Source organism: Henckelia pumila, unplaced genomic scaffold, assembly GCF_033568475.1.
Source record: "Henckelia pumila isolate YLH828 unplaced genomic scaffold, ASM3356847v2 CTG_461:::fragment_3, whole genome shotgun sequence".
NCBI lineage: Eukaryota > Viridiplantae > Streptophyta > Magnoliopsida > Lamiales > Gesneriaceae > Henckelia > Henckelia pumila.
Window position 1 is genome coordinate 5,396,644 of NW_027331831.1, and position 25,619 is coordinate 5,422,262.

Here is a 25,619-nt window from a genome sequence, read left to right on the forward strand (position 1 = left end):
GAACCCGCTAATCAAAACACTCAATAAAGTGCTAAAATTAGCATATAAACATAGAGTCCATTATCATGCAACATCTATGAAGTATGGGACCATATTCACAATTGGAGATAAAAAGGACTTGAGTCAAACCAAATTAATCAAATTTGTGCCAACAAGTGAAGTTCAATGTCACACAGTGTAAGTTAAGTTCCAAGTACTTGCGGGAAAAACAATCGACTATTTTTTCTTCTAACAAAAACTGATTAATAGTTAGGAAGTTCCAGTACTAAATTCTGAAGCAATAAAGACAAAAAAAATGTCTAAAAAATCTTTGCCAGTCACATTCCTTCATTTCTACTCCAATTCACAAAGATCACATTCTTTGCAAACTACAGCATGCCTTCTCAAGAAAAGAAGTACAACACTCAATCCAGTTTTCCTAACTGCCTTTTTCACCAAATCTTCCATTTCACCACCCTCTTTTTCCATGTCTTTAATGTGCACTTCCTATGCTATATTCATCTGACAGTTCGCGCAAAGTTAAATAATTTTCTTGAGAAAACTTTAAACGGGTATCGTGTAGTTTGGCACGAGTGAGCGTTGTCATAACGTCCCTGGAGAATTTTCTTCTGGAAAAACCTGGAATATCAGGTTGAAAACACATGAATTTTATGATTTGATGCTTGCTTTTTCAGTCGATCGACATGGGGTCGTTTTTGCAAGTTACTGACCTGTAACTGTCTGCCGTTTAAGCTCACGGACCGATGCTTCAGCTCACCTCTATGCGTCGTCATTTCATCCAATATCTCAGCAGAGGATAAATCAGGACAAACATCTGCTTCTTCGTCTGTATCGGGTGATTCTCTATCCTGTATTTATGTTAATCAAGATTTTTTTTTACCATATTTTGAGTACTCACACTAGTCCCAACTCTGAAATGTTGGATAAACAGTCAACGAACTTCCCAAAGAAAAGAAAGACATACCCCGAGAGATAGACTTCTTGCTCTAAATGAATGACCAATAATTTCATCATATTCTGCTGCATCTAGTTCTTGGAGATATCCAGGTGGAAACACCTTGGGGAGAACGTGTTCTCGTATACTTATCAGAAGGAAGAACGGAAGTGGAAACAAAATCCCAGCAATCGGGATCCATGTTATCCCAAAGCACGTCAAGAGATAAGCGAACTGAAAGAGCGTAAACATGAAGATGTACTTGAACGGTACCGACTCCACATATGAAGCATGGAACCCTTCAATGATTCTAGAAAAGAAAGAATCACAAATATGTCTGTCAAAACAATCAAGGGTAATCCACATTTTCAAGAAAATATGGGGACAGACACAAGAATTTTGATGAGGTGCCAACATAGTGAAGGTTTGTACTTGCTGCCATAAATGCCAACCCGCAATAAAGACTCAATGCTCATTGCCAAAAAAACTCTATAAATTAATATCTCTTGATTTCAAATACCATAATCACCACTACACAGATGTGAAAATATCTAGAGATAAATATGGAATGAAATTCTCACAAGAATCTGTTATAACTCTTACTTGAAACGTCGCCCTGGGGGAACAAAGAGAAGCTGGATTCTCTCCCAAAATTGATTTCCAGGAAGGCTATCAATAGCCATGTAGGCAAAATATCCCCATAGAACAGAGGTAGGTATCATCTTGATCACAGGCATAATACATACAGCAAATCCTACGAGCATTGACTGCAGCAAGTTGCTGACTCTTTGCTCGTTTACTCGAACAGGGAGATGAAGATCAATACACTTTCCCGGATCAAATTTACCGTTGTCATCTCCTTCATCATCATGTTGCATGACAGCATTCTTCAAGTTTGCCAATTCTTTATCTACAGTATTCTGCTGCAGCATAATATCAAAGTAACTGGATCATCATACAAATTTTTAATAAGGGTGCACGCTGATCAAAGTTTCAGGTGGTTAAATTTCGTAAATGTCTCGGTAGAGAGCACAGTGCAAACTTACACAAGGAGCACTATCCATTTCAATGAAAACAGTCTCCAGTCGACCGTAGATCTCTGACTGGGTTGCCTGCTGTTTCATGCACTCTTTTACACTCTTCACCATTTTCTTCCGAATCAACTGAAAATCAACGAATATCGTTTCTTAAAAATACAACCAAACAGTCTACTTAGACATGCTAACATCTGACAGTTCACTTTCTTAAAGATCACATCTCACACCTGTTTCTTGAGAACAGCAAGACTCCTGGTATGCATAGGCGATTGAGGGAGGACGCCATTTGAAGGAGGAAGTCCAAGCAAACCGCAAATCAATGTCTAGGATCACAAGAAACGCTCTGAGTCCTTAGCCCGGAGACCACGTAATTGATAGCATGGTTAACATTGTAAGAACATAATTTATTGATCAATGGCTTAAATTATATACCATGACTCCTAGTAAAAGGATATCATAATGGTAGGCAGACGGATTCTTGAGGTTGAATTCCTTCTGTTGAGCCATCTGTGAAGCTACACTGTGATCGAAAAAGTATAGACCAGCAATCATCACAGCTGGTATCAAGGCAGCTAAAATATATCCCACAGGAATCTTCCCCATGTCCTGATATGGTGCATATAAAGGATAAAAGATTCTTGAGGATTCTAGAATATTTTCTAGGCAAGATAGCAAATTTGAACCTCATTCTGGATGAATAATGGGATTTTGAACATATGGAGAATAGCGCGAAAAGATATCATTTTCATTAAATACCTTAGCGACTGTCCAGTGATACAGTGATTTGGATTCCCAGGGAAGAGGACAAAAGAGTCTCCTTGGAACTCCAGAGGGGACTTCCCGGGGTACGCTATAAGATAATAAAGTCCACGCCACTACCATCAATGGAACCCCATAATCTGCAATAAAACTCCGAAACCAGCCTGTGCATATCGAAACGTGAGACTTTGAGCAGGAAAATAAGCCATCACTCATTTCTCTTCACAATTCACATACCTGTACCGTAACGCCAGGACCGAGCTTTTCTACTCATCAGGGCAGTTATAAGTAGGCCAAAAGAAAAAATAATCCCTAGCAAACCATTGGCGTAGAGCCATTGGAATTGGTAGTTTTCTTGAGAAGAATTTTCGCCTTTTGGGATGAAAAATTCACTCACGATACCCTGCAATTCAAATGTGATGAATTATATTCATAGTTATCCTATCATTGCCACACTTGCCAAGACTGCTAGTACCTTGATGGCCTCTTGGATGAATAAAACAGTGATCAACATGCCAAAAAGTTCACCAGCCACCCTCGTAAATCGCGTAATTATAGAGCAAGCATTGAATATAGCAAGGAGAAAGAGGAGCAAAGCTGTCCAGACACAGACCCTGTTTTGAAAAGCAAATCAAGTGAAAAAATTGCACACAATATCAATTTTCTTGATAAACTCTAGCAAAGCAGAGACGTAATCCCGCAAAAAGACTAGTTCATCTAGAATACCATGCGGCCCAGGCTAAGTACAGCTCCCTCCCAATGCTGTTCTTGGCAAAATTGTACAAATAAGTGTACATTATAATGGTTGGTTCTGCAACTCCTAAAATCAACAATGGTTGTCCACCAAAAATCGCGTGGATGACGCCGCAGATAGCAGTAGAAGCGAGAGTCTCATTAGGACTCAAGCTTCCATCTATTACACAGTCAAAAAAAGTTTGTCAAATCATATGAGTTTTCAATTCAATGAACTAGAAAAGATTAAGGCTGACCTGTTTCCCTACTCAACTGCTCCCCAAAGGCTATTACAGGTAGAGCGGAGGCAAAGAAAATATACGCCGTTGGAGCCAGAATCCTGAGTGATCGATGGACACGAATTAGACAACCATGTAACACTCACTTTCTACAAATCCAATACACTCATATCAAGATTTTCACCTCGCACCCGAACCACATGTATCAATCCAGTCCTTTTTGTAGCATGCCAACCTTCCTCTAATATCATTTGCGACTCCCTTGAATGGAGTCTTTAGATGATCCATTGTGTATATGCAGTCAGGAAACTGGACAAGTAAAAGATATCGCTTCAGTCTCTGTAATAAATAAAACCGGCTTTGGACATCCTGTAAACACTACAGCACAAAAGCCGTGACAATCTTTTAATTTGGATGATGATATTCTTGTAAAAGAATCATGCAGTGCAAGAGCCCTTTTGATACTATATTAAAAGCTGGTGTAACAGAATGCGCAAACCGGATGGTACTAATTCGATGGCATGAATGGAGCATGGAGAAACATAAAATTTATGTGAATCATTCACCAACAGAAGTCCTGTGGATTCTAACCGATACATGATCATGTATTAATATCGAAGCAAGAGATTGAATCATGTGAACAAATTCCCTCGTCGCAACTAGAAAGAAGATTCGACTAAAGGGTGAATGAAATAGCCAACAATGCACATGAAACCCTGCTTAGCTCACACTTTTTAAGATGCCAACAAACTATTCCTACTCAAAACCAAGTTGGATTGAAGAATAATGACAGTCATGCATACAAATAACGTGGTAGAAAATATTAGTACAGAATTCTAAAAAGAAAATGAATAAATATGCGCATGGTTATTTGAATCAAAAACTGGAACGAACGACTTTTCAAGAAAATAAATAACATCACACACACATTTCATTGAGACACAACATCCCAAGATTATAGGTTCATCAAGAACATTTTTAACCATGTTCCATTGTTCCTAAACCCCATAGTTTCGATGAATATATAGTTTACATTTAATCTCTTTCATGCCAATGGCTGATGCAAAAAAATAATAAAAAATATATATATACACATGGTTTTTACTAGATATACCAAACAAATGAAACTATTTTAACATTAAAGAGAAAATTCTATGAAAGGATAATCAAATCTTGATCTAGGAGAAGCAAAACAAAAGTCACAAAATCCAAAAACATAATCTAGAGTAACTCCCATGGCCATGAATTATCTTTCCATTGCTGCATTGTCTCCACACAAAAAAAAACACACAAGATTCAGTCAATGCAACACGTACGACGCACATTAACGCAAAATGTCCGACAAAGACAACAACCCTCTAAAACATATATAAGATTCACAACTTGGTCACACGAGGCAAAACAAAACAAAAACAAAACAAAGACGTTAAAAAAAAAAAAAGATTGAACCTTGCATCAATGAAGAAAAAACCGCGACGGGCCAATAAAAAAACGGAGCGAATTCGGGTGGTTGAACCTTTACACAAAAGATTGAGCAAAGCTCAAGAAAAATGGGATGATTGTGTTGAGTTTCCCGGCAGGCAAAATGCCGCCGGAGAAAGGGTGGGTAAAGAAATATGTAAATGGAAAAGATGAAAACTCTCCACCTTTGTCTTTTTGTTGTGTTTGCTTTGTTTTCTTTCGATCTAATTTATTCTCCTATTTTCTCTCTTTGCCAATATATTTATGACAATGGAGAATTTCTTGGTTTAGGGAGAGAGGAAGAGGAAGAGAAAGAGGAGAGTGCATGAAGCTTTGTAATAGGAGGAGGTTGTTTCATAAATAGAAATCCGGAGATCACGTATCCCATGGATTTCCTGTCATAAACCATAATATCCATCTTGCCAAATATATACTTGCAAGCTTGCACGCCATAATTCATGTGCACGGATTCTTTAGCATAATTAATTATTTTAAAATTAGAGTTATTTATACCAAATATTTCCGTCAAATATTTAAAATATACATTTCATCTCTGTGGAATTTTATAAGGGTGTATTCAATCCAGAGTTTTAATGACTTTCATTGACTTTTTAAAATGATAGACTTTTGTGGAGTTGATAGATTTTTATTAACTTTTATAGAATTTCACGGATTTACAAACAGATTTGCATGGATTCTTTGTAGACTTTTGAAGGACTTTTATAGAGATTTGTAAATTTTTCATACAATTACATGAATTTGTATCTTTAATATATCTTATTATTTTTCTTTTTTTTTCCTTTGAAATAATAATTATTTGACATAAATAATAAATTTATTTGAAATATTTTTTTAATTTATTGATGAAAATGAATTTCATTTATTTTAAATATATATATATATATAAACGTAACAAAATTATAAACTAAAAAAATTACGATTGTGTAAAGTTTTTTTTTTAAAAAAAAACATATGATAAACTATAAATTATTTTATAAATTATATCATAAAAAATTATTTGTCAATTTTTATTTTTTATCGTGTATGTTATCAACTAATCAAATATTTAAATTAAATCATATTATAATTTTTTGAATAATATATTATTATCATTAAATATTATAATTATTGGTATAAATCATAATTTAAAAAGCACAAAATATTTTGAAAATTTCAAATATTTAAATAATATTTTTTATTTTTATTTTAGAAAAAAGAACAAATATATAATTCATTTTGAATATGGGAGATAGTGAGATAGAGAGGAGATTCATTTTGAATATGAGAGAGAGTGAGATAGAGAGGAGTGAGATAGTGAGTGAAGAAATGTGAGAAAGAAAAGGAAATTATGAGTTTTATTATTTTAGAAATCCATCCAAATCCTTGGGTTATACCAAAGACTTTTTTTTATAAAATATAGTTGTACCTTAAGCATTAATGTTTGTATGTCCATGATTTTCATGGAGTATTTAAAAGTTAATTGACATTTTGAATAACACTAGACTTTTATAGAATTTTTAAAAGTTCAGGTTGAATAACACTTGACTTTTAAAACTCTATAAAAGTTTATTTTGAATACCACTAGACTTCTATAGAGTATATAAAAGTCATGATTGAATACCTCTAAACTTCTAAAATCCATAAAAGTCAATAATTCTCCGGATTGAATACACCCCCCTTAATAAGCATCTCAAATTTTGACTTTTAAAAAGTTAGCACACGTACCCCATCATATGAGTGATTGGTTGAGCACTCGTCACTCATGCGTTCGGGCAACATTTTGACGTTTTTTTTTCTTCATCAAATACCCCTTTGAAATATTAAAAACACATATTTGATCTCTTTAGAGTATAATTTTTAAATTTATTCAACTCATAATACACAATTTTTATTAAGATCCAATTATAAAATATTTATAAAATATTTTTCATTTTATTAATTTTTTTTTATTTTAAATTTAGTATTCTTAATTAATTTGTTTCTACAAAAGATATCATTACTTTATCTTGCTATAATTGTTTTATTGAATTTACTTCGTGTTTCTAACTTCTCCATTAAACATGCATTCAACAAGTATTTAAATACCTAAAAGTACCAAAATATTGAACCAAAATGATAAATTTATGCATATTACTTTTTCGATTTATGACTACATAGTATTGAACCAAAATCTAATTTTTTCGGGGAGATGCTTTGCACAATTTACAGTAAATAGTAAAACAATAAAATGAAAATGTTTAATAAATATTTTATAATTAGATCTTAAAAAATTATATATCATGGGCTGAAGAGATATAAAATATAGAAAATTACCTCATTTAAATAAATAATTAAATTATTTTTGTTTATAATTCTATATTTAATTGAATAAATTAATATAATTTTAATTAAATAGCTATGAAAAGTATTAGTTATTTTATCTTAATATTAGTTATACGAAAAATATATTTTAATAGTAAATTTTATCATTATATTAAATTAAGTGATGGGTTCAATTATTTTTGAAATAAAATTTAATACTTAAATTAATTAAAATAATTGTATAAATAAACTTAATTAGAAATATTATTTAATGTATTAAATTAATTTTGTTTATAATATCTAAATAATTTCGGAAAAATTAATAATATAAAAAATTAATAATTAATAAAATGAAAAAATATTTAATAAATATTTTATAATTGAATTTTAAGAAAAATTGTGTATTATGTGTTGAATAGATAAAAAAAAATATTTTCAAGGGATCAAATGTCGCATAAGTGACGTCTGCTCAACCAATCACTCATATGAAGAGGCACGTGTGCTAATTTTATAAAAGGTCGGAGTTAGAGATGCCTATTAAAATTTCACATGGTGAAGTGTGTGTATTTTCAATATTTTACAGGGGTATTTGGTGCAAATACCCCTTTAAAAATATTTAAGTTATTGAGTATTTTTACGAGTGAAATATAATTAAGTTATTAATTATGATTAACAAATTGTTTTGTAAAACACAAAAACTTTTTTGAGATTTTTTTACGGGTTAATTTTATAGATGGATCTCCGAAAATATTCAATCCATGAAATTTTTTTTTTTTTTAAGTCAAAATGATTATTTTTCATGGTAAATATGATCAAATCAACCTATATCATAGATATAGATATGTGAGATCTTCTCATAAAAGACTTATTCTTGATAAAATAGGTTCATTCTTAAAATAATTTATATTTGTGTTAAATTAAAAAGAAGGGTATTTTTTCCATCCAATAAAATAACTAAAGTAATATTTTTTTGCGGTGAAACTTTTGTAATTTTACTGAGTAATAGCGAAATCTTTTATTACAAGATCAGTCAATCATAAAATAAAATTTCCCGGCTCCTAAACAAATTTGGACGAGAAAGAAATAACAAAAACAGCTATCGAGTGAGCGACAACATTGGCCGACCTTCAAATATGCATAATAGTGATGTGGCTCTGTGACTCGGCCAATAAGTGCCGAATGTCTGTTGCAATAGAGCCTACATAGCTGAGATCCTCTTCCAGACGAGTGACTACTTACACTGCTAAAAGAGAATCAGAAGTAAATTAATGCACCTGAATACCAGGTTCTTGAGCAATCCTTAACCCACATTCAATAACACGAAGTTCCGCAGCCAAAACGGAGTGAGACTTCTCCAGTTTTCGGCCAAATGCCAATATGGGATGGTCTTCATGGTCCCTAATCACACCTCCGATGACATAGCTATTAGTTGCGTCGTTATAAGTTTACGTCCAATCTTAGACAATTCACCGAGTGCCCCTTTGTTTTACTCTAATCAGCACTCAAACCAACCGAGTGCCCCTTTGTTTTATGCACCAAGCTAAGCCTCTCGCTCCAAGTTGCCCAATACCGCATCGAAACACTTCAAAATCATGTCTGTTTAGATTTTCCTTCGTCCATACAAATAAATCAATTAATGACCGCCATATGCCGAATCTGGAGAGTCTAGAACCTTGTCCCTTTTTAGCATGTCTTCGATATTTACACTCCATTTTAATATTAATTTACACTTCATTTTGTGTTAAATGCACTCAATTTTTAAGTTTTATAGCATAAATTGACAATGTTATCCTTTTCTTCATTATTCTATTTCAAGTATATATATTAATGATGAAATCGATTAATTTCTAAAAGTTAAAGTAGTGTTTGCAATCTCTAAAAATAAATGATTATTGTTTTTTTTGTTAAGTTTATTTTTAGAGGTTGCAAACACTACTTAAATGTAATATATGTTCCATGCACGTTTATGAATTAACAATTTTAAATTATTTACGATAATTTTCTGTCATGTATACATAAAAACATGAAGAGAAAAAAAACTAATTTAATATTACATAATATTTTTCATGTTTTATCTCAAATTTTTATCTAGGGTTGCAAAAATTCTCGAAATCCCGACTCTTCCCGAATCACATCTCATTCTCATCCCGAAAAAATCTCAATCCGACATTTTTTTGACCCGAATTTTGGAGATTTTTTCCGTCCCGACTAATATCGGGAGAGGGATCGGGAATAAAACCTTATTCCAACGGGATTCCCGATCCGTCCCGATAATATCATAATATATTTTATTAATAATTTTTTTAATAGATTGAACTAAATATTATTGTGTTTTCACCCATTAACAATTAATTGTGGACTTAATTCACATAATTTTTTATTGTTGAAACTATCGAATAGTAGATCACGAAATAACATTTTATTTTTGTATATTTTTTTTAAAAATAAATTAATAATTTAATCAATTCATATTTATAACTATCTAATTAGAACAAATATGTAGAATAAGATATGCAATTTGACAATATATTTAACAAAATTTATCTAGAATTTGTGTTTGAATATTTTATTAATAATTATCCGATGCACATGTTCTTCTCTTGAAAAAACCTTGAATCATTATCCGAAATATGTTAATATTATATGCTTTAAGTTGAATATTTATTTTTTAATTAGAAATATAAATTTCTAAATAATATTTTTATAAAATAATAACATTTTTTTTTGTTTTTTGTACGAAATCTTGAAAATAAAAAAAAGTTTCGGGATTTTCTCTCCCTACCCGATGGGATCCCGAAATGTGTCGAGTACGGTATCGGGATAAAAAAAAATTTGATTCTTTTTGGGACGGAAATTGGGTTGGAGGGTCATGGGACGGTCCCGACCCTATTCCACCCATTTCTTTAACAGGTTTTACAAATTATTAATAATTATTTTCAGAAATACTTTAAACTACTATTGGGGTATTAAAAAAATTTGGAATAAATTACGACTTTAAATAAATTTAAAATTATTTTTTTATTTTATTTTATATTATTTTAATTTGTTTTTACAAAATGTCTAATATTTTTTCTATTGTGAAAAATATATGCAAACAAATATATTAACTATTTTTTAAAAAATTTATTTTTGTTTTAAAATATAAATGTTTTTACTTGTAAATTTAAATTTTTTAAATTTATAATAAAAATATCATCATGGAATAAGATATTAAAAAATGAGAATGAAATATTACTTGGTTGGAAAAAATTTAAATAAGAAATACATTAAAATTAAAAAAGTAACAATCGGTAAAAAGAAACCGAAAATTGAAAAACAAAAGTAGCGATAACTTCCTTTATAAAAAATAAAAAATAAAAAATAACGATAGCTTATGAATTATATTTTTAATATTGTTTTCTAAATTTTTACGTATTTTTATATACACTAGTAAAAGTCACGTGCGTTGTACGTGGAAACACTTTTTATTATCGATAAACGTTGTTAAATAAAGAGTTGAGATGAGAAGAGATAAACATGCAGTTAGTTAATAATTTTTATGATATTTTATTAAATATTAAATTCAATGTAATATGATATTTACAACATGTATTACAAATGAGTGCGAAGAATCTTTGTTTAAAGATTTTATTTGTTACAAATCTAATTGAATTTATAGACGTTGTTGCAAATAATAGTTCTAACAAATACTATAATTTTGTATAAATTAGACGTTGAGGAAAATATATAATTTGATGTCATGACATATTTAATAAATAAAATTTAAGAAAAAAATATAATAAATAATACATAGTGTTGAAAAATTATTTTACCACTACTGATTTTGAGAAAATAATAATAATGCATATAATGCATTCTAAACTTTAAATTAAATTACAATATTTTTTCTTTCTTTACATAACCATTTTCCTATTCTTTCACGATTTTTTCATTTGTCATTCATTATTTATTTTTTAAAAATAATAATTCTCTCATAATCTTCGTTAATAATTCTTGTGATTTTTCTCTATCAATTATTTTTATTTTCATATATTTATTCTTTGATTCTTTTGTTGGATTATGCTGAAATAATTCTTTGCAATGGTATAAATAATTTTATTGTCTCCAACCTCCATTCTTGTGTTATTATCTTCTATTACTTGTAAGTCAATATCGTTAATAATCAATGTGTTATTGGACGTTTTTTATATTTTTAATTTCATGCTAAGTTGTTCGAAATCTACTATTGCAATAATTTTTGTTGCTAAATTTTTGCTCGAATTTTGAATGTTTTTGATTTAAAATGTTAACATTTCGTCTTGTATTTCAATCATTTTATCCATTTTGAGAATAAATGTACATTCTTTTTTATTTAGTGTCTCTAAAATCTTGTAGTATATTGTAGTGATGTTGTCCTATAAATAAAGAAGATGTTATTAATAATTTGTAATAATATATAGGACCGAGCGCTTGCTGTTTTACCAAAAGCTATAACTGACGGTAATAGTGCAACTCAAATCTTTTAAACAGTAAGCAGCCAAGCGTCATGGTTCGATTGTTTTACCCAGCAAGGAAAATTATTGTACTCAACAATCTTCATTGAATTCTTTGTAATCAATGAAAATCGAACTCATGACCCTAGCTCCGATACCAATTGTATGACCGATCGCTTGTCACTTTACAAAAAGCTTACAGTTTTAATGTTCATCACTTACAGTCATCGTTATTCTATAGCTATATATATTAACAGTTTAAAATAATACATTATCAATAACTCATGTTAGTCTATGGATATAATGTTTAATATAGTTTTATTTTAGCACAATATTGATATTAATTCTTATGCAATTATTAACTCGAGTTTTCATCATTTGGTTGATTAATATTGAGCAAGTATGACATGTTTGGTATCATGCATTTGTTTTATTTTATTTCTTATGTATGCATGCTCCGAATCGATATGATTTATTATGTATTTTCTAATAAGTGAGATATGTTAATCAAATTAAATAAAATATTTATTTTGTAATGTTCTAATTTATGTGTTAATTACTTGTTTTACGATTATTGATTTATGTAATAATAATAATAATAATAATAATAATAATAATAATAACAACAACAACAACAACAACATATATAATGCATTCTAAACCTTAATTTAAATTATTAATAAATATTTTTTCCTTTATATGTTGAATTTTTATCTCTTTCACGATTTTTTTTCCATTTATCATGCATTATATTTTCTCTATGAAAAATTCAATATTCTTATCATCTTTCTTAATAGCAATTTTTATGGTGGGTCTGACCAAATGCGAAGACCCACCCGGACCTATTTGTGAACACGTTTGAGCGAGTCTAAACTCGTCTCTCCAGGGCGGGTTTAATACAAGACTAAGTTTAGACCCGATCCATTATCATCTCTTTATTAAAGTGTTGTCGTTCTTTAAATAAATTATATTTTATAATAATTGGTAATATATATAATATTTGAAATAAAAACTATTACATATTTAGTTATGAAATCAATATAATCTTTAACATTGCAACTCATAAAAAAATTTACAATATTTTCGAACAATATAACCCCCGAGTTTCAATATTTTTATCATTTATGGTCATCATTATTTTATATCTACATTAACAGTTAGAATAAGACATTATCAATAACTCATGTTAGCTTATAAATATAGTATTTAATATAGTTTTACATTGTCACAATATTGATATTGAAACCTATGCAATTATTACAGCTAATGTTTTATATTGTTTTCTTGATTAATCTTGAGCAATTATGGTTTGTTTCGTATCATGAATTCGTCTTATTTTCTCACTCATGTATGTATGCTTTCAAGAAATATTATTTATTTTGTATTTGTTAATAAGTGAGATAAGTTAATTAAATTAAATATTTATTTTGTAATTTCTTATCTTTTGTGTTAATTATTTATTTTGTGACTATTAATTTATGAAAAACAAATGTAATATAGATAATGCATTCTAAACCTTAATTTAAATTATTACGCAATTATTTTTTCTTTTATATTTTGAATTTTTCTTTCTCGCTTTTTTTTTTTCATTTATCATCCATTTTTTTATTTCTCTATGAAAGAATCAATTATTAACTCGAGTTTCCATCATTTGGTTGATTAAAATGAGCAAGTATGAAATGTTTGGTACCATGAATTTGTTTTATTTTCTTTCTTATGTATGTGTGCTCTGAATCGATATGATATATTATGTATTTGCTAATAAGTGAGATATTTTAATCAAATTAAATAAAATATTCATTTTGTAATGTTCTAATTTATGTGTTAATTACTTGTTTTACGAGTATTGATTTATGTAATAATAATAATAATAATAACGGAAAAACTGCAAATTTGGTCATGTATATTTGTCACTTTGCGATTTTGGTCCTCTATGTTTTCATATTTAAGTTTTAGTTTGACATGTTCCATTTTTGTCTATTTCGGTCTTTTCCATTCGAAAATGCTTACGTGGCACTGCATACGTCAAATCCACATCAGCACTGAATTGGTGTCACGTCAGCGACACGTCGGCAAAAGGACTAAATTGCCAAAAAAATAAAGATAGCGGACTAAAACTGAAATATAAAAATATAAAGGACTGAAATCGCAAAGTGACAAACATAAAGAACCAAAAAAATAATTTTCCCTAATAATAACATATATAATGCATTCTAAACCTTAAGTTAAATTATTAATAAATATTTTTTTCCTCTATATGTTGAATTTTTATCTATTTCACGATTTTTTTTCCATTTATCATGTATTATTTTTTCTCTATGAAAAAATCAATATTTTTATAATATTTATTAATAGCAATTTCTATGGTGGGTCTGGCCAAACGCGAAGACCCACTCGAACCTGTTTGTGAACATGTTTGGGCGAGTCTAAACTCGTCTCTCTGGGACGGGTTTAATACAAGGTTAAGTTTAGACCCAGTCCATTATCATCCCTTTATTGAAGTGTTGTCGTTCTTTAGATAAAGTATATTTTATAATAATTGGTAATATATATATATAATATTTGAAAAAAAAACTATTACATGTTTAGTTATGAAATCAATATAATCTTTAACATTGCAACTAATAAAAAAAATTTACAATATTTTCGAACAATATAACCCCTGAGTTTTAATATTTTTATCATTTATGGTCATCATTATTTTATATCTATATTAACAGTTAGAATAAGACATTATCAATAACTCATGTAAGCTTATAAATATAGTATTTAATTTAATTTTACATTGTCACACTATTGATATTGAAACCTATGCAATTATTACAGCTAGTGTTTTCTATTGTTTTCTTGATTAATCTTGAGCAATTATGATTTGTTTCGTATCATGAATTCGTTTTATTTTTTAACTCATGTATGTATGCCTTCCAGCAATATTATTTATTTTGTATTTGTTAATAAGTGAGATAAATTAATTAAATTAAATATTTATTTTGTAATTTCTTATCTTATGTGTTGATTATTTATTTTGTAACTATTGAGTTATGGAAAATAAATGTAATATAGATAATGCATTCTAAACATTAATTTAAATTATTACGCAATTATTTTATTTTTTTTATATTTTGAATTTTTCTTTCTCACTTTTTTTCCCCCAATTTACCATCCGTTTTTCATTTCTCTGTGAAAGAATCAATATACACACCATCTTAATAGAATTTTTGTGATGATGTCTTTTTCTATCAATCATTTATATTTTGCGATCGTTATTATTTATTTTTTCGTTGGACATACTTTTTTTATTACTAAAAAGTTTTAGTTACAAGAATAACACTAATTTCATCATTCTCAACTACATTCTGGTATGTATCGTCTTCTATTACTTGTATGTCACTATCGTTAATGATTGATGTATTTGTTGGACATTTCTCTTTTCTTTTTAATTTATTGTTTTTCAAAATCTAATTATTTCCTTTTGCTTATAATGTTTTCGTTCCTGAACTTTTTGATTAAATTTTAAATGTCATTAATTAAAAACGTTTATCATAATAATCGATTTTACATATAATAGAAATATTGATTTATTTTATGCCCTAACTAAAATGTTGTTTTTACTTTTATAACCCTATATATTTTTATATGGTTTTATTTATAGTGTAAATAAAAGGACAAAATTATTAGTTCACAATTGTAAAACTTTGATCTTTTATTCACACTTTTAAATAGGTATAGATAGATAGATATAGATATAGATTATTCACACTTTTAAATAGGTATAAATATAGATATAGATATAGATATAGATATATTACCCTATGGGTAGAGCTGTCAAACGGGCCAACCCACGGCGGGACGGGCCGGCCCACAAATAACCCACCTTTTGACGGGTCGATGGCGGGCCGACCCACCATCTTGGCGGGCTGAAAATCCTCAACCCAGCCCAACCCAAGGTGGGTTGCGGGTTAGGCGGGCCGGCCCGCGGGTTGGATCACGACAAATAAAAATAAATAAAAAATATTATAATTAATTATAAATATCATTTCATAAATAAATATTAATAGAAACATATTAATAAAAATTTTAATTATTGATTTCATGTGTGTAAATTTTATATAAAATAATTAATACAAAAAAAATCACAACTTTTATTAAAAAATACATATATAACAATAAAAATAAAAATAAATTATTAATTTTTCAGGCCCGCGGGCCAACCCAGGCCCACGGCGAGCCAACCCGCGCGGGTCGCGAGCCTAGGCGGGTTGGCCCATCTAGGCCCACCTTTTGTTGGGTTGAAAAAATTTCAATCCAACCCACTTAAATTGTGTGGCGGGCCGAGCCAACCCAGCGAGCCTAACCCAAATTGACGACTCTACCATGGGTAGGTTCGAAATTTTCCCAAAAGATGGATTGTTCTGGTTTATGACAGGAAATCCATAGGACACGCATAATTTCAAAATCTACAACAATAAACCAACCAAAAGATGGGAGTGTTCTATTTTTTTTATTTTGCATGTGCTGACATTTTATTATTATTTTTAAATTAAAACGAATATTTTTTGCATTTATCCTGTTTTTAAATCCACACACTGTATATCTTTCTATATTATAATAGCCCTATGCCTTAAAATAACTGTTTGGTCTTTTATGTGTTAGGAATGAATTATCCCAAGACCACTTTCACCCATTTTTTCTCCCCAATCCCCCCACTACACGTTATATTTGCTTCTTACTTTTTAAACTTTTATGTTCCAATTTTTTTTTTTATATATATATTTTTAAAAATCAATTATTTAAAAATAAAATTTAAAGATACGTGTGTTACACACGCAAAACGTGTGCCAGATGAGTAGTTCTTATTAAATTTAAGCGAATAAATTTTTTATTATAATTACTTTTAGCTGACTAAATGAATAGCAAGTCTATGAACAATCCATTGTAAAACAAGATGTATTACAAATTTACAGTAGACTTATATGTGCATGCGGATCGTTCAACACGTCTGGTATCGCGCATTTAATATTTTTTCGCCCTCCCATTGGAACGAGGGGTAAATCAAAATCTTGGTTTCGTCCCTAACCCAGGTATAACACCTATCCATGCTCCTATAGAGTTGTATATCAACTAACACATTAAGAGCAGAGCATCTCGAGTTCGACCCAGAAGATTCAATGCAGTTGCAGCAATGTGATTGCCCGTGAGACCAGCGATCGCAAGCTGGTCATTTGGTGATGCACCCTCGATATAGTTGTCCGGCAGAGTCATGGGTCGCCACTGCAAGAAATGAATAGAAGTAAGGCAAATCGGTACATAAACAAATAGGAACCAATATTTGACATCAAATTCAAATATATCTATATGGATCCCTGATGGACAAGCTATGGATCATTCGCATCACTTGATACAGCGTTCTCTGTTGTTTAACTGCATATTCGTCATACAAGTAGATCATGGTAGTATGTTAGTATGTTTTATCTCGAAACCAACACGTGGTGATAGGAAATTAATGTCCAAACGTGACATGAAAAATGGTTAAAAATGACTAAAAGCACTTGCTTCAAGTCTGTTGGAACTTGCTGAAGCACCCAGAGGGTTGCCAGATCTCACTGAAGCTCGTTAGAAGCTCCGACAAGGGTTGCCAGAGGTTATTGTTGTAAGTAATTAATTACATCATCATGCAGAAATGCAGCGTATGCCATGGCAATGAGTGTAAATGTTGAGGGATGTGCTCCACGAAGTAGGCACACCCATTCACCAATAGACGAATAGACAACCCCTATATAGGCTACTAAATGATGTGTCTACATAAACACCTCCCCTGTTACAAGCAATCCTATAATGTTATTGGATGACATCGATAAGTGGCTCTTAAATATTTAAGCCACACCTTCAATTATGAACTGCACTATACAAGATATTTAATGACGCCGGAAAGACACAAAATCTACGAGTGGTGGAGCTATTGTGCACTGGTATATAGATCTCGATCCACAACTATATCCAGTGTGACATTAAGTCTATTATATAGCACAGGGTGTCTATGTGTCTTTTGATGAATGAGTGTGTCTGCTAACCGGATAAATGTCCTTCCTCACATATGCCCATTCATACTTACTTGGCGCAATCTAATTGATTCACACCATAATTAACCATTTACAACAACTATCACCACCAGCGGCCTGCCACCAACCATCACCAATGGCTGGCCGCACTGGCTGCTTGCTATTGTGCTACTGCGATGTTTTAGCAACCTCCAACAGCCTTGCAGGAGCTCCGGCAAACTTCGAGCAAGCTTACGTGGGCTTTAGAAAACTTCCAACTAGTGTTTTCATTTTAACTAATTTTAAATATCATTCTTTAGACATCAATTTCGAGAAATTAAATGTATTACAATAATCTACTTGCGACATAAATTAAATTAATCAAAAATTTCAGTGGTCATCTCAAGCAACTAACTTAAATTTTGGTCAAACTTGAATACTTGATGCACAAATCTGTTTGGAAACCGATTCCAACACTAACCGTCTCAAAAAGAAGAGATTTGAAGCGATCTCTAGCACATCAAACTAGGACTTTTATATTTTAAGATTAAGATATATTTATGACTGACGCCTTTTACGATGGAAAAAAATCCAGTCGAGCTTATAACCAATGTCATGCCAATAGAGTAGAAAAATTGTGTCAGGCATAAATAATATATGAAATGCAAAAAGTTCACCTTAATTCCGACATCAAGAAGCCCATCAAGTGCAATGAATTGAGCAACGTGTGCGCCAAATCCACCGATAGAACCCTCCTCGACTGTAATAAGGAAGTTATGGTTCTTGCATAACGTCCTCACAAGATTTATATCAAGTGGTTTGCAGAATCTTGCATCAGCAACGGTAACATCAATGCCAAGTTTTGCAAGAAGAGAATGAGCTCTAAGGCAATTTTGCACCATTGAACCATAACCAAGAAGAGCTATATGTTTACCCTCAACGAGTATTCTCCCTTTGCCAATCTAATAACCAAAAGGGCGATTAGATTTCGAGGACTATTAACAGCACATACACCATATAGACTCGATCTGATTTAAAGACATAAAGTAGGAACCTAGGAGGTAAGAGTGTAGAATGAAATGAATAAATCCACTGCATAGATGGGAATCACCTTAGAAAAGTTTTTTACTTTTAGTCATGCAACCATGAAGTTGTGAGATCTCTAATTCTATTATCTAACAATCAATAAAATAAATACTCTGATTTTACGCAAAAAAAATTTAAATTTAGAACATTTGGATAAAGGACTAATGGTGACTGGTAAAATATAATTTCTAGATTGAAATCGACCATTCATATTAAAATGTTCGTAAGAAAACAAACCAAAAAATGTGAAGTTATTTGTAGTTGACGGAAAATTTTAGTTTTATCGTATAATTAGTATCCAATCATAAAACTGAGATATCAATGAAGTATCATAAACTGAAAATTTTTTGAAGGAATAACAAGTACATATTTATATGACTAACAAGGAAATTTCGTCTTCATGTTAATTATAGGAAAACAGCAGTACAAAAATATTACCTCAATGGGATCATTGATGTATGAATTGGGCTCCATCTGAGCAATGGCACCTCTAGGATATCGAAAACAAACTGGCCTATCGTTAATATGGACAGAAGCTGAAACCATACGAGAGAGTTCGATTTCATCAGAAGGTGCCATCACAACCATGTTTGGTAAACACGACATAAATGTTATGTCAAATGCCCCAGAATGTGTTGCACCCTCAGACCCCACTAGTCCTGCGCTTGTGATTGCGAAACGCACTGGGATATTTTGCCGATCTATGTCATGAACCACCTAAGCAAGTTGGAAGGAGGGTAAAAATGAATTCTTAGGCTATACTATCATATCCTTCATTTGGATATCTCTTTATGTCTCAATTTAAGACACGATAAAAAAGCAAGGATAAACAACATGATGCTAAGCTTAGAACTTGTCAATTTAAGTTTCGCTTTTGAGTAACTAGTACATATTAGGAAGTTTTAAAAATTTATAAAAAATTAAATAAAATTCGGAAAAATTAAAAATGAGTAAGGACTCTAGAAATATTTAGCGAAATTGAATTTCTATGGGCATTGAAAAAATAAAATAAAATTTCAGCAAGAAAACTGAAGGGGCCGGACCGGTTTCGATGACACAATGTATTTTCTCAGTAACTAATTCCAAATGCCCAACAACCCGTAAGTTTACGTGGAAATTCATTAAGTTTTGAATCATTCAAAATCTAATAGCATTAGGTGAGAACCTGATCATATGCTCTCTGAAGGAAGGCTGATGAAATTATGCAAAAAGGTTTCAATCCCCCACGTGACAGACCAGCTGCAAATGTAACTGCATGCTGCTCAGCCATGCCAACATCGAAAAATCTGTCTGCAAGTTCATTTTTCAATGATTGAAAAGCTGTTTCCATTCCCATCCCAGCATGAATAACCACTATATCATCATTTCGATCCGCCTCTGTAATTAAAGCCTCTACAAAGTGATCGCTATACGTCCATGTTCGAGAATTCCTTGGTAACAATACTTCATTATTGAAGGAACCTGCTTGACAGCATTATTAAATTCTTCCTCAGTAATAAAGTTCATCACAATGTTATCCACAAGTCAATAAGAATGTTAATATGGAAGGCATATTTTTAAATTATCTCGATTCTTCACTTCACAGCATAGATCACAGTTTTTACACCTTTAGACGGAAACAATTCCATATTTTTGCACACTTTATTCAGATTAAGAATAAAATTATGATGAAATTTTGAAAAACTATTTCTTGGGAACCCCATTTTCAAGCATTAAAGTGATGGCAGAACCAAACCATTAGAAGAAACAACCAAGAAAGCATCGAACCTTCATGATGTTGTTCCGACATTTTACTCTCCTGGTTATCTTTTACTTTGCAGTCTTCCTTTGTTATGACGTGAACCAATACAGGACCCATCGAGTCCAAAGATGCCACTTCATGCAATACACATACAAGATCTTCAACGTTGTGGCCATCAATTGGGCCAATATAGTACAAACCGAGCTCCTCAAATAGAGTTGATCCAGGAGGACCCATCATACCACGTACATATTCGTCAATTTTGGCAGCCCACTCATGCATTCCACCACCCACCTTTTTTGTTAGAGCCTGAAAAAATCACACAATACTCGAGATTGTAAGGTCCAAGAGATGAAGCCCTGGATAGAGCCAAAAATTAAGGTGGTCAAAACTAAACTTGAAAAAAAGATTGGGGGAGAGGGCGGGGAAGTCATATTTTGGTGTATGTCTAATGCATAAAAATAATAAAATATATAAATTTGTAGAAAAATTGAGATGGAGGGAGGCAACAACCCCAGCCAGAGCCTGCTGGCGGATCTGACTCCAACACTGCAAAATACTGTTTGTTGCAACAAACTTTTTGAAATTGGGTTTTACGCTCCATCAACAAGCCTCAAATATTGAAGTGACGTGAAAAGGACAATTATTAAACACAAAGAGAAGAAAACGTACTCAAAAAGTCCTGATAAGAAGGGAAAATAATGTATACCTTAGCAAATTCTCTCCATCTCCTGAAAAATTTACTTGACTGCAGCTTACTCATAAGACTAGACAAAGGGCTTATTGAAGTTTCTGAGGCACGCTCAAGTTTTGGGTGTAAAGAATGATAACTGTCAACTAATATTACAATCATATTTGAATCCAAGTAACCTGCATTGCTCATGGCCTCATAAACCTGACCGGCCATGGTTGTTTCATTGCTTATCACCGTAACTATACGTTCTCTTTTTCCTTTAATATCTCGTGCCACTGCCATTCCTTGAGGAAAATAGAATCAATGCATAAATGCTCGATTCATCATATTATTAGCACTCTAGTGAGTGACATTTAAATACTTCGACAGTTTACTCATAATAGTGAATGAGATTTCAAGATATCCAACAATAAGAACCGTGAAAATGGAAATCCTTTAGAGTTTCAAGGGACAGGGTCAGTAGAAGGCGAATGACACTACCAAGTCCAGAAGAGATACTGTTGCATCCATGGCCAACTCCAAAAGGGTCGAAGTCACTTTGACAAGCATCATTATAAAAACCATTTTCCTGCCTAACTTTGGGTTGGAGGGATCTCCGCCCTGTGAGAAGCTTATGAGCGTGCGTCTGTTTAAGTCGGGAGCACAAGATGTTAGATGAACCAATCTGCTAAATATATACACACACATATCTTTATTTGCATACACGTGTACATATACTGATAAATAGGTGTCTAACCTTAACGGAAAATAATACTACCCCCGTCCCATTTATTTAGACTTGTGTGTCATTTCACACAGATTAAGAAAGTGTTTTGAAAGGTAAATGTTATAAAGCAATTTCTCATTTTGCTTTTATTTAATGAATTTTAATGATAAAAAAAATGTAAAAGAGTTAATGACATTAATTTAACAGAGATAAATTCGTAAGAGAGTAGGGAAAATAATAGTAAATGTGAAAAATGGACTATATAATTTGGACGGATGAAAAGGAAAATGCAGTCTAAATAAGTGGGATGTCGGGAGTAAGTGCAAAATCAATTATTTTCACATTTGAAGGCAAGAAAAAAGAAAAAGAATCTTACATGGTCCTCCATGTCCCATAGTATCTTGTCTATAGGGGCATGAAAAACATGATGAATAGCAACTGTTAGTTCTGCAACGGATAGACTAGCTTTAAAAGGTTTTTGAGTTTTTGACATCATGGAAGATATTTCTGATCGAAGTTCACCAGCTAATTGTTTCAATTCCTGCAAGTCGCATCTTTCATTATATAAACAACTTGACCTTCTAAGTCTAAGCCTTAAAAGAAGTCAAAGACAAAATATTTATACGTTTGTCAAACCTTTAAAGTTAGAGATTTTAATTTCATGGGATTCTCAATCATATCGAGTAGGGGTGTCGGCGCCTTCTCGTTCGAAGAACCAGTCTTATCATTTGATAAAGAATGTATACGACCAGCATATTCCTATAATAACAAAGCCATAATTCACAATTAGCAAGTGGTTTCTTTTTCCTAATACGGATATGTTCCAAAATTTTGTCATTTTCTGGATGGGGAAACATATAAGTCGAGAATAAAAACAGCAAGCAACATCAGAAGAGGCTTGGTTTAAACAAACGAAAGCGCTAAATTCATCTATATGTTATCAAGAGTACAGTAATAATAAGGTAGTCGATGAGGAACAGCAAATAAAATGAATTGATAGGAATCCAAAGTCCAGGATAATCTTATTCAACACAAGGTGGAACTAGTATCTCAGGACAGCAATATCTATTAGTAACTGACAAAATCAGTCAGGGAGGATCCAACAGAAAAATCGAAAATTCGAGAAATTTCTCTTATTTTTAAATGCCTCAGGTCACCCCGCATATCATGCCTTGACACAACAGATTATCCTTGAACAAAATTATAAATCTCTCACTCGAATGACTCCTAAAGTGAGACTGGCATGATAACAAACCGAGTACTGATGAATTAGTATAACAAAGGCGTTTTGATGCAAAAATGATTTGCTGCAAGAAGCTTGTACATTATGCACAACATCACCAAACAGAATATTCCCTTAAACCAAATAACAAACCGGACATTGTGAGAGAACTAATGAAGGATCTTAGACATTACATGAGGCAATTATAATGCTTACAATTCATAAATATAAAAAGCATTTAATGAAACATGATATATGTCTAATAAGACATATATTATAACGAAGATGACATTTACAGGATGCATGCTGGTATGTTAGTGAAAAGAAATGATGTAAATGAAAAATCTAAAACCTTGGAATTAGAAGTAGAAGCTAAACTTGGGTAAGCATCCAATCTCGAAAGATCCGTGATGAAACGAAAACTAACATCAGAGAATTCCACTTTGGGATACAAAAATCTGGGATTTTTACGGATATGGGCATTAACCCTCGATGGGTTATAACAAGAAACGCCTACCATTGAGGAATCAGAAAGAAAGAACCAGCTAAATCTTCACCGAACTCAATTGAACTCCAAACAAATGCAGAGAAAAGCTCGAGCCAACATCAAACTTATCTCAAATTCGATTGATCTAGCAAGTTTTTCATTGAAACCCAAAGGGCTTGAGAGCAAGAATTAGCGAGAGAAGAGAGATTCTGGGAGATGATTCACTGTTGACAGAGAGTTGAGAATCTTGAGATGTGAACGGCTGCAAGACAATACTGCCAGCATAGCCTCACCACGAATGACAGTTTGCAGGCTTTCTGTTTTCGATTTAGGATTCGGGGCGGACCATTAGATCCGACCCGTTAAAGGCGGATTAATTTCATCTCTTCTATTAATATAGGGTAAATTTCAAATCAATACCTAAACTTATTATTAACTTATATTTTAATACCTACTACATTAAAACTTATTTTCTATTTCATGGAGAGAAAAAATTTTATTTAAAAATGCCACTTCTACCCTTATTCATTATCTTTCACTTCAATCACTATTACAATACAAAATCCAATAATAATAATAATAAAAAAAATAAGAGAATGGAATCTAAAAACAAAATAAATCCAAATAGTATTTATATAAAAAATACAAATTAAAATAAAGAACGTAAACCATATCATATACATGCTTATGTTGATACAGGAGCAAGTATGTGTCTAGCAAGTAAACACATACTCCCAAATCATTATTGGAAGAAATACGATAAATGATTAAAGGTTCGAATAGGAGATGGATCAATAATCATGCTTGATACAGTAACAGAAAAATTAAAAATAGAAATTGAGGAAACAAAATTTGTAATACCCATTATATACCAAATAGAATCAGGAATGGACATTATAATAGGAAATAACTTTTTAAGAGAATATATTCCTTTTACACAGTTTGAAGATTACATAACTTTAAACAAAGGATCATCAATGATTTACATTCCTAAAATATGAACAACATTTCGTGTAGGAAATTTAGGGTTTACAAAGAATTTTCATAAACGAAATACAAATCCAATAGAACTAAAAATAGAAAATATTTTAACGATTAATCCTGAAAAAGAAATCATGAAGAAATTTCATGATATTTGTTCTGAAAATCCTCAGGACAAAATTAAGAAAAGAAAACAATTCATTGCTTCAATAAAACTCAAAGACCCTAATATCACAATCCGTGAAGCACCAAGAAGATGCAACATGGATGATGTAAAAATATTCGAAAAAGAAGTTCAAGAATTATTAAAACTTAAGATAATCATCCCTAGTAAAAGTCCACACTCTTCATCAGCCTTTTATGTCAGTAAGAAAGATACTGATAATAAAAGAATGGTAATTGATTATCGAAAAATGAATAAAGCAACAATTATGGACGGATATTATATCCCAAATAAGAATGATTTACTATCTTATATAGGAGAAATGAAATATTTTTTCAGTTTAGATTATAAATCAGGATTCTGCCAAATTCAGCTAGAACCACAAACACAATTACTTACAGCATTCATTTGTCCAAAAGGACAGTATCAATTGATTGTATTACCTTTTGGACTTAAACAAGCACCAGGTATCTTTCAAATATATATGGATGAATCTTTTAAATCATATGTAGATTTTGTTGTGTTTATATAGATGACATATTAATTTATTCAAAAACACTAGATCA

The 25,619-nt window shown here is 31.4% G+C and overlaps 2 protein-coding genes across 3 annotated transcripts; both read right to left on the reverse strand.

The window, feature by feature from the left end:
- Positions 1-155: 155 nt before the first annotated feature.
- On the reverse strand, positions 156-5,363 carry LOC140871533 (boron transporter 4-like). Its single transcript, XM_073274073.1, has 14 exons — positions 5,152-5,363; positions 3,886-4,012; positions 3,720-3,802; positions 3,457-3,643; positions 3,206-3,344; positions 2,968-3,133; positions 2,728-2,894; positions 2,404-2,577; positions 2,199-2,294; positions 1,981-2,097; positions 1,538-1,857; positions 965-1,244; positions 711-848; positions 156-618 (listed from the first exon to the last, which is right to left on the reverse strand). Exons 2-14 carry the CDS (start codon positions 3,987-3,989, stop codon positions 583-585), a joined length of 2,007 nt encoding a protein of 668 aa, XP_073130174.1. The 5' UTR covers positions 3,990-4,012; positions 5,152-5,363; the 3' UTR covers positions 156-582.
- Positions 5,364-16,829: 11,466 nt separating this feature from the next.
- On the reverse strand, positions 16,830-24,189 carry LOC140871348 (1-deoxy-D-xylulose-5-phosphate synthase 1, chloroplastic). 2 transcript variants are annotated; one of them, XM_073273817.1, is made up of 10 exons: positions 23,940-24,189; positions 22,837-22,959; positions 22,577-22,741; positions 21,975-22,119; positions 21,510-21,778; positions 20,827-21,109; positions 20,225-20,520; positions 19,498-19,776; positions 18,651-18,935; positions 16,830-17,206 (listed from the first exon to the last, which is right to left on the reverse strand). In XM_073273817.1, exons 1-10 carry the CDS (start codon positions 23,940-23,942, stop codon positions 17,057-17,059), a joined length of 1,998 nt encoding a protein of 665 aa, XP_073129918.1. In that variant the 5' UTR covers positions 23,943-24,189; the 3' UTR covers positions 16,830-17,056. The 2 variants fall into 2 exon arrangements, with proteins under 2 accessions (XP_073129918.1, XP_073129917.1); XM_073273816.1 differs by having other exon boundaries at positions 23,775-24,189.
- Positions 24,190-25,619: the final 1,430 nt, after the last annotated feature.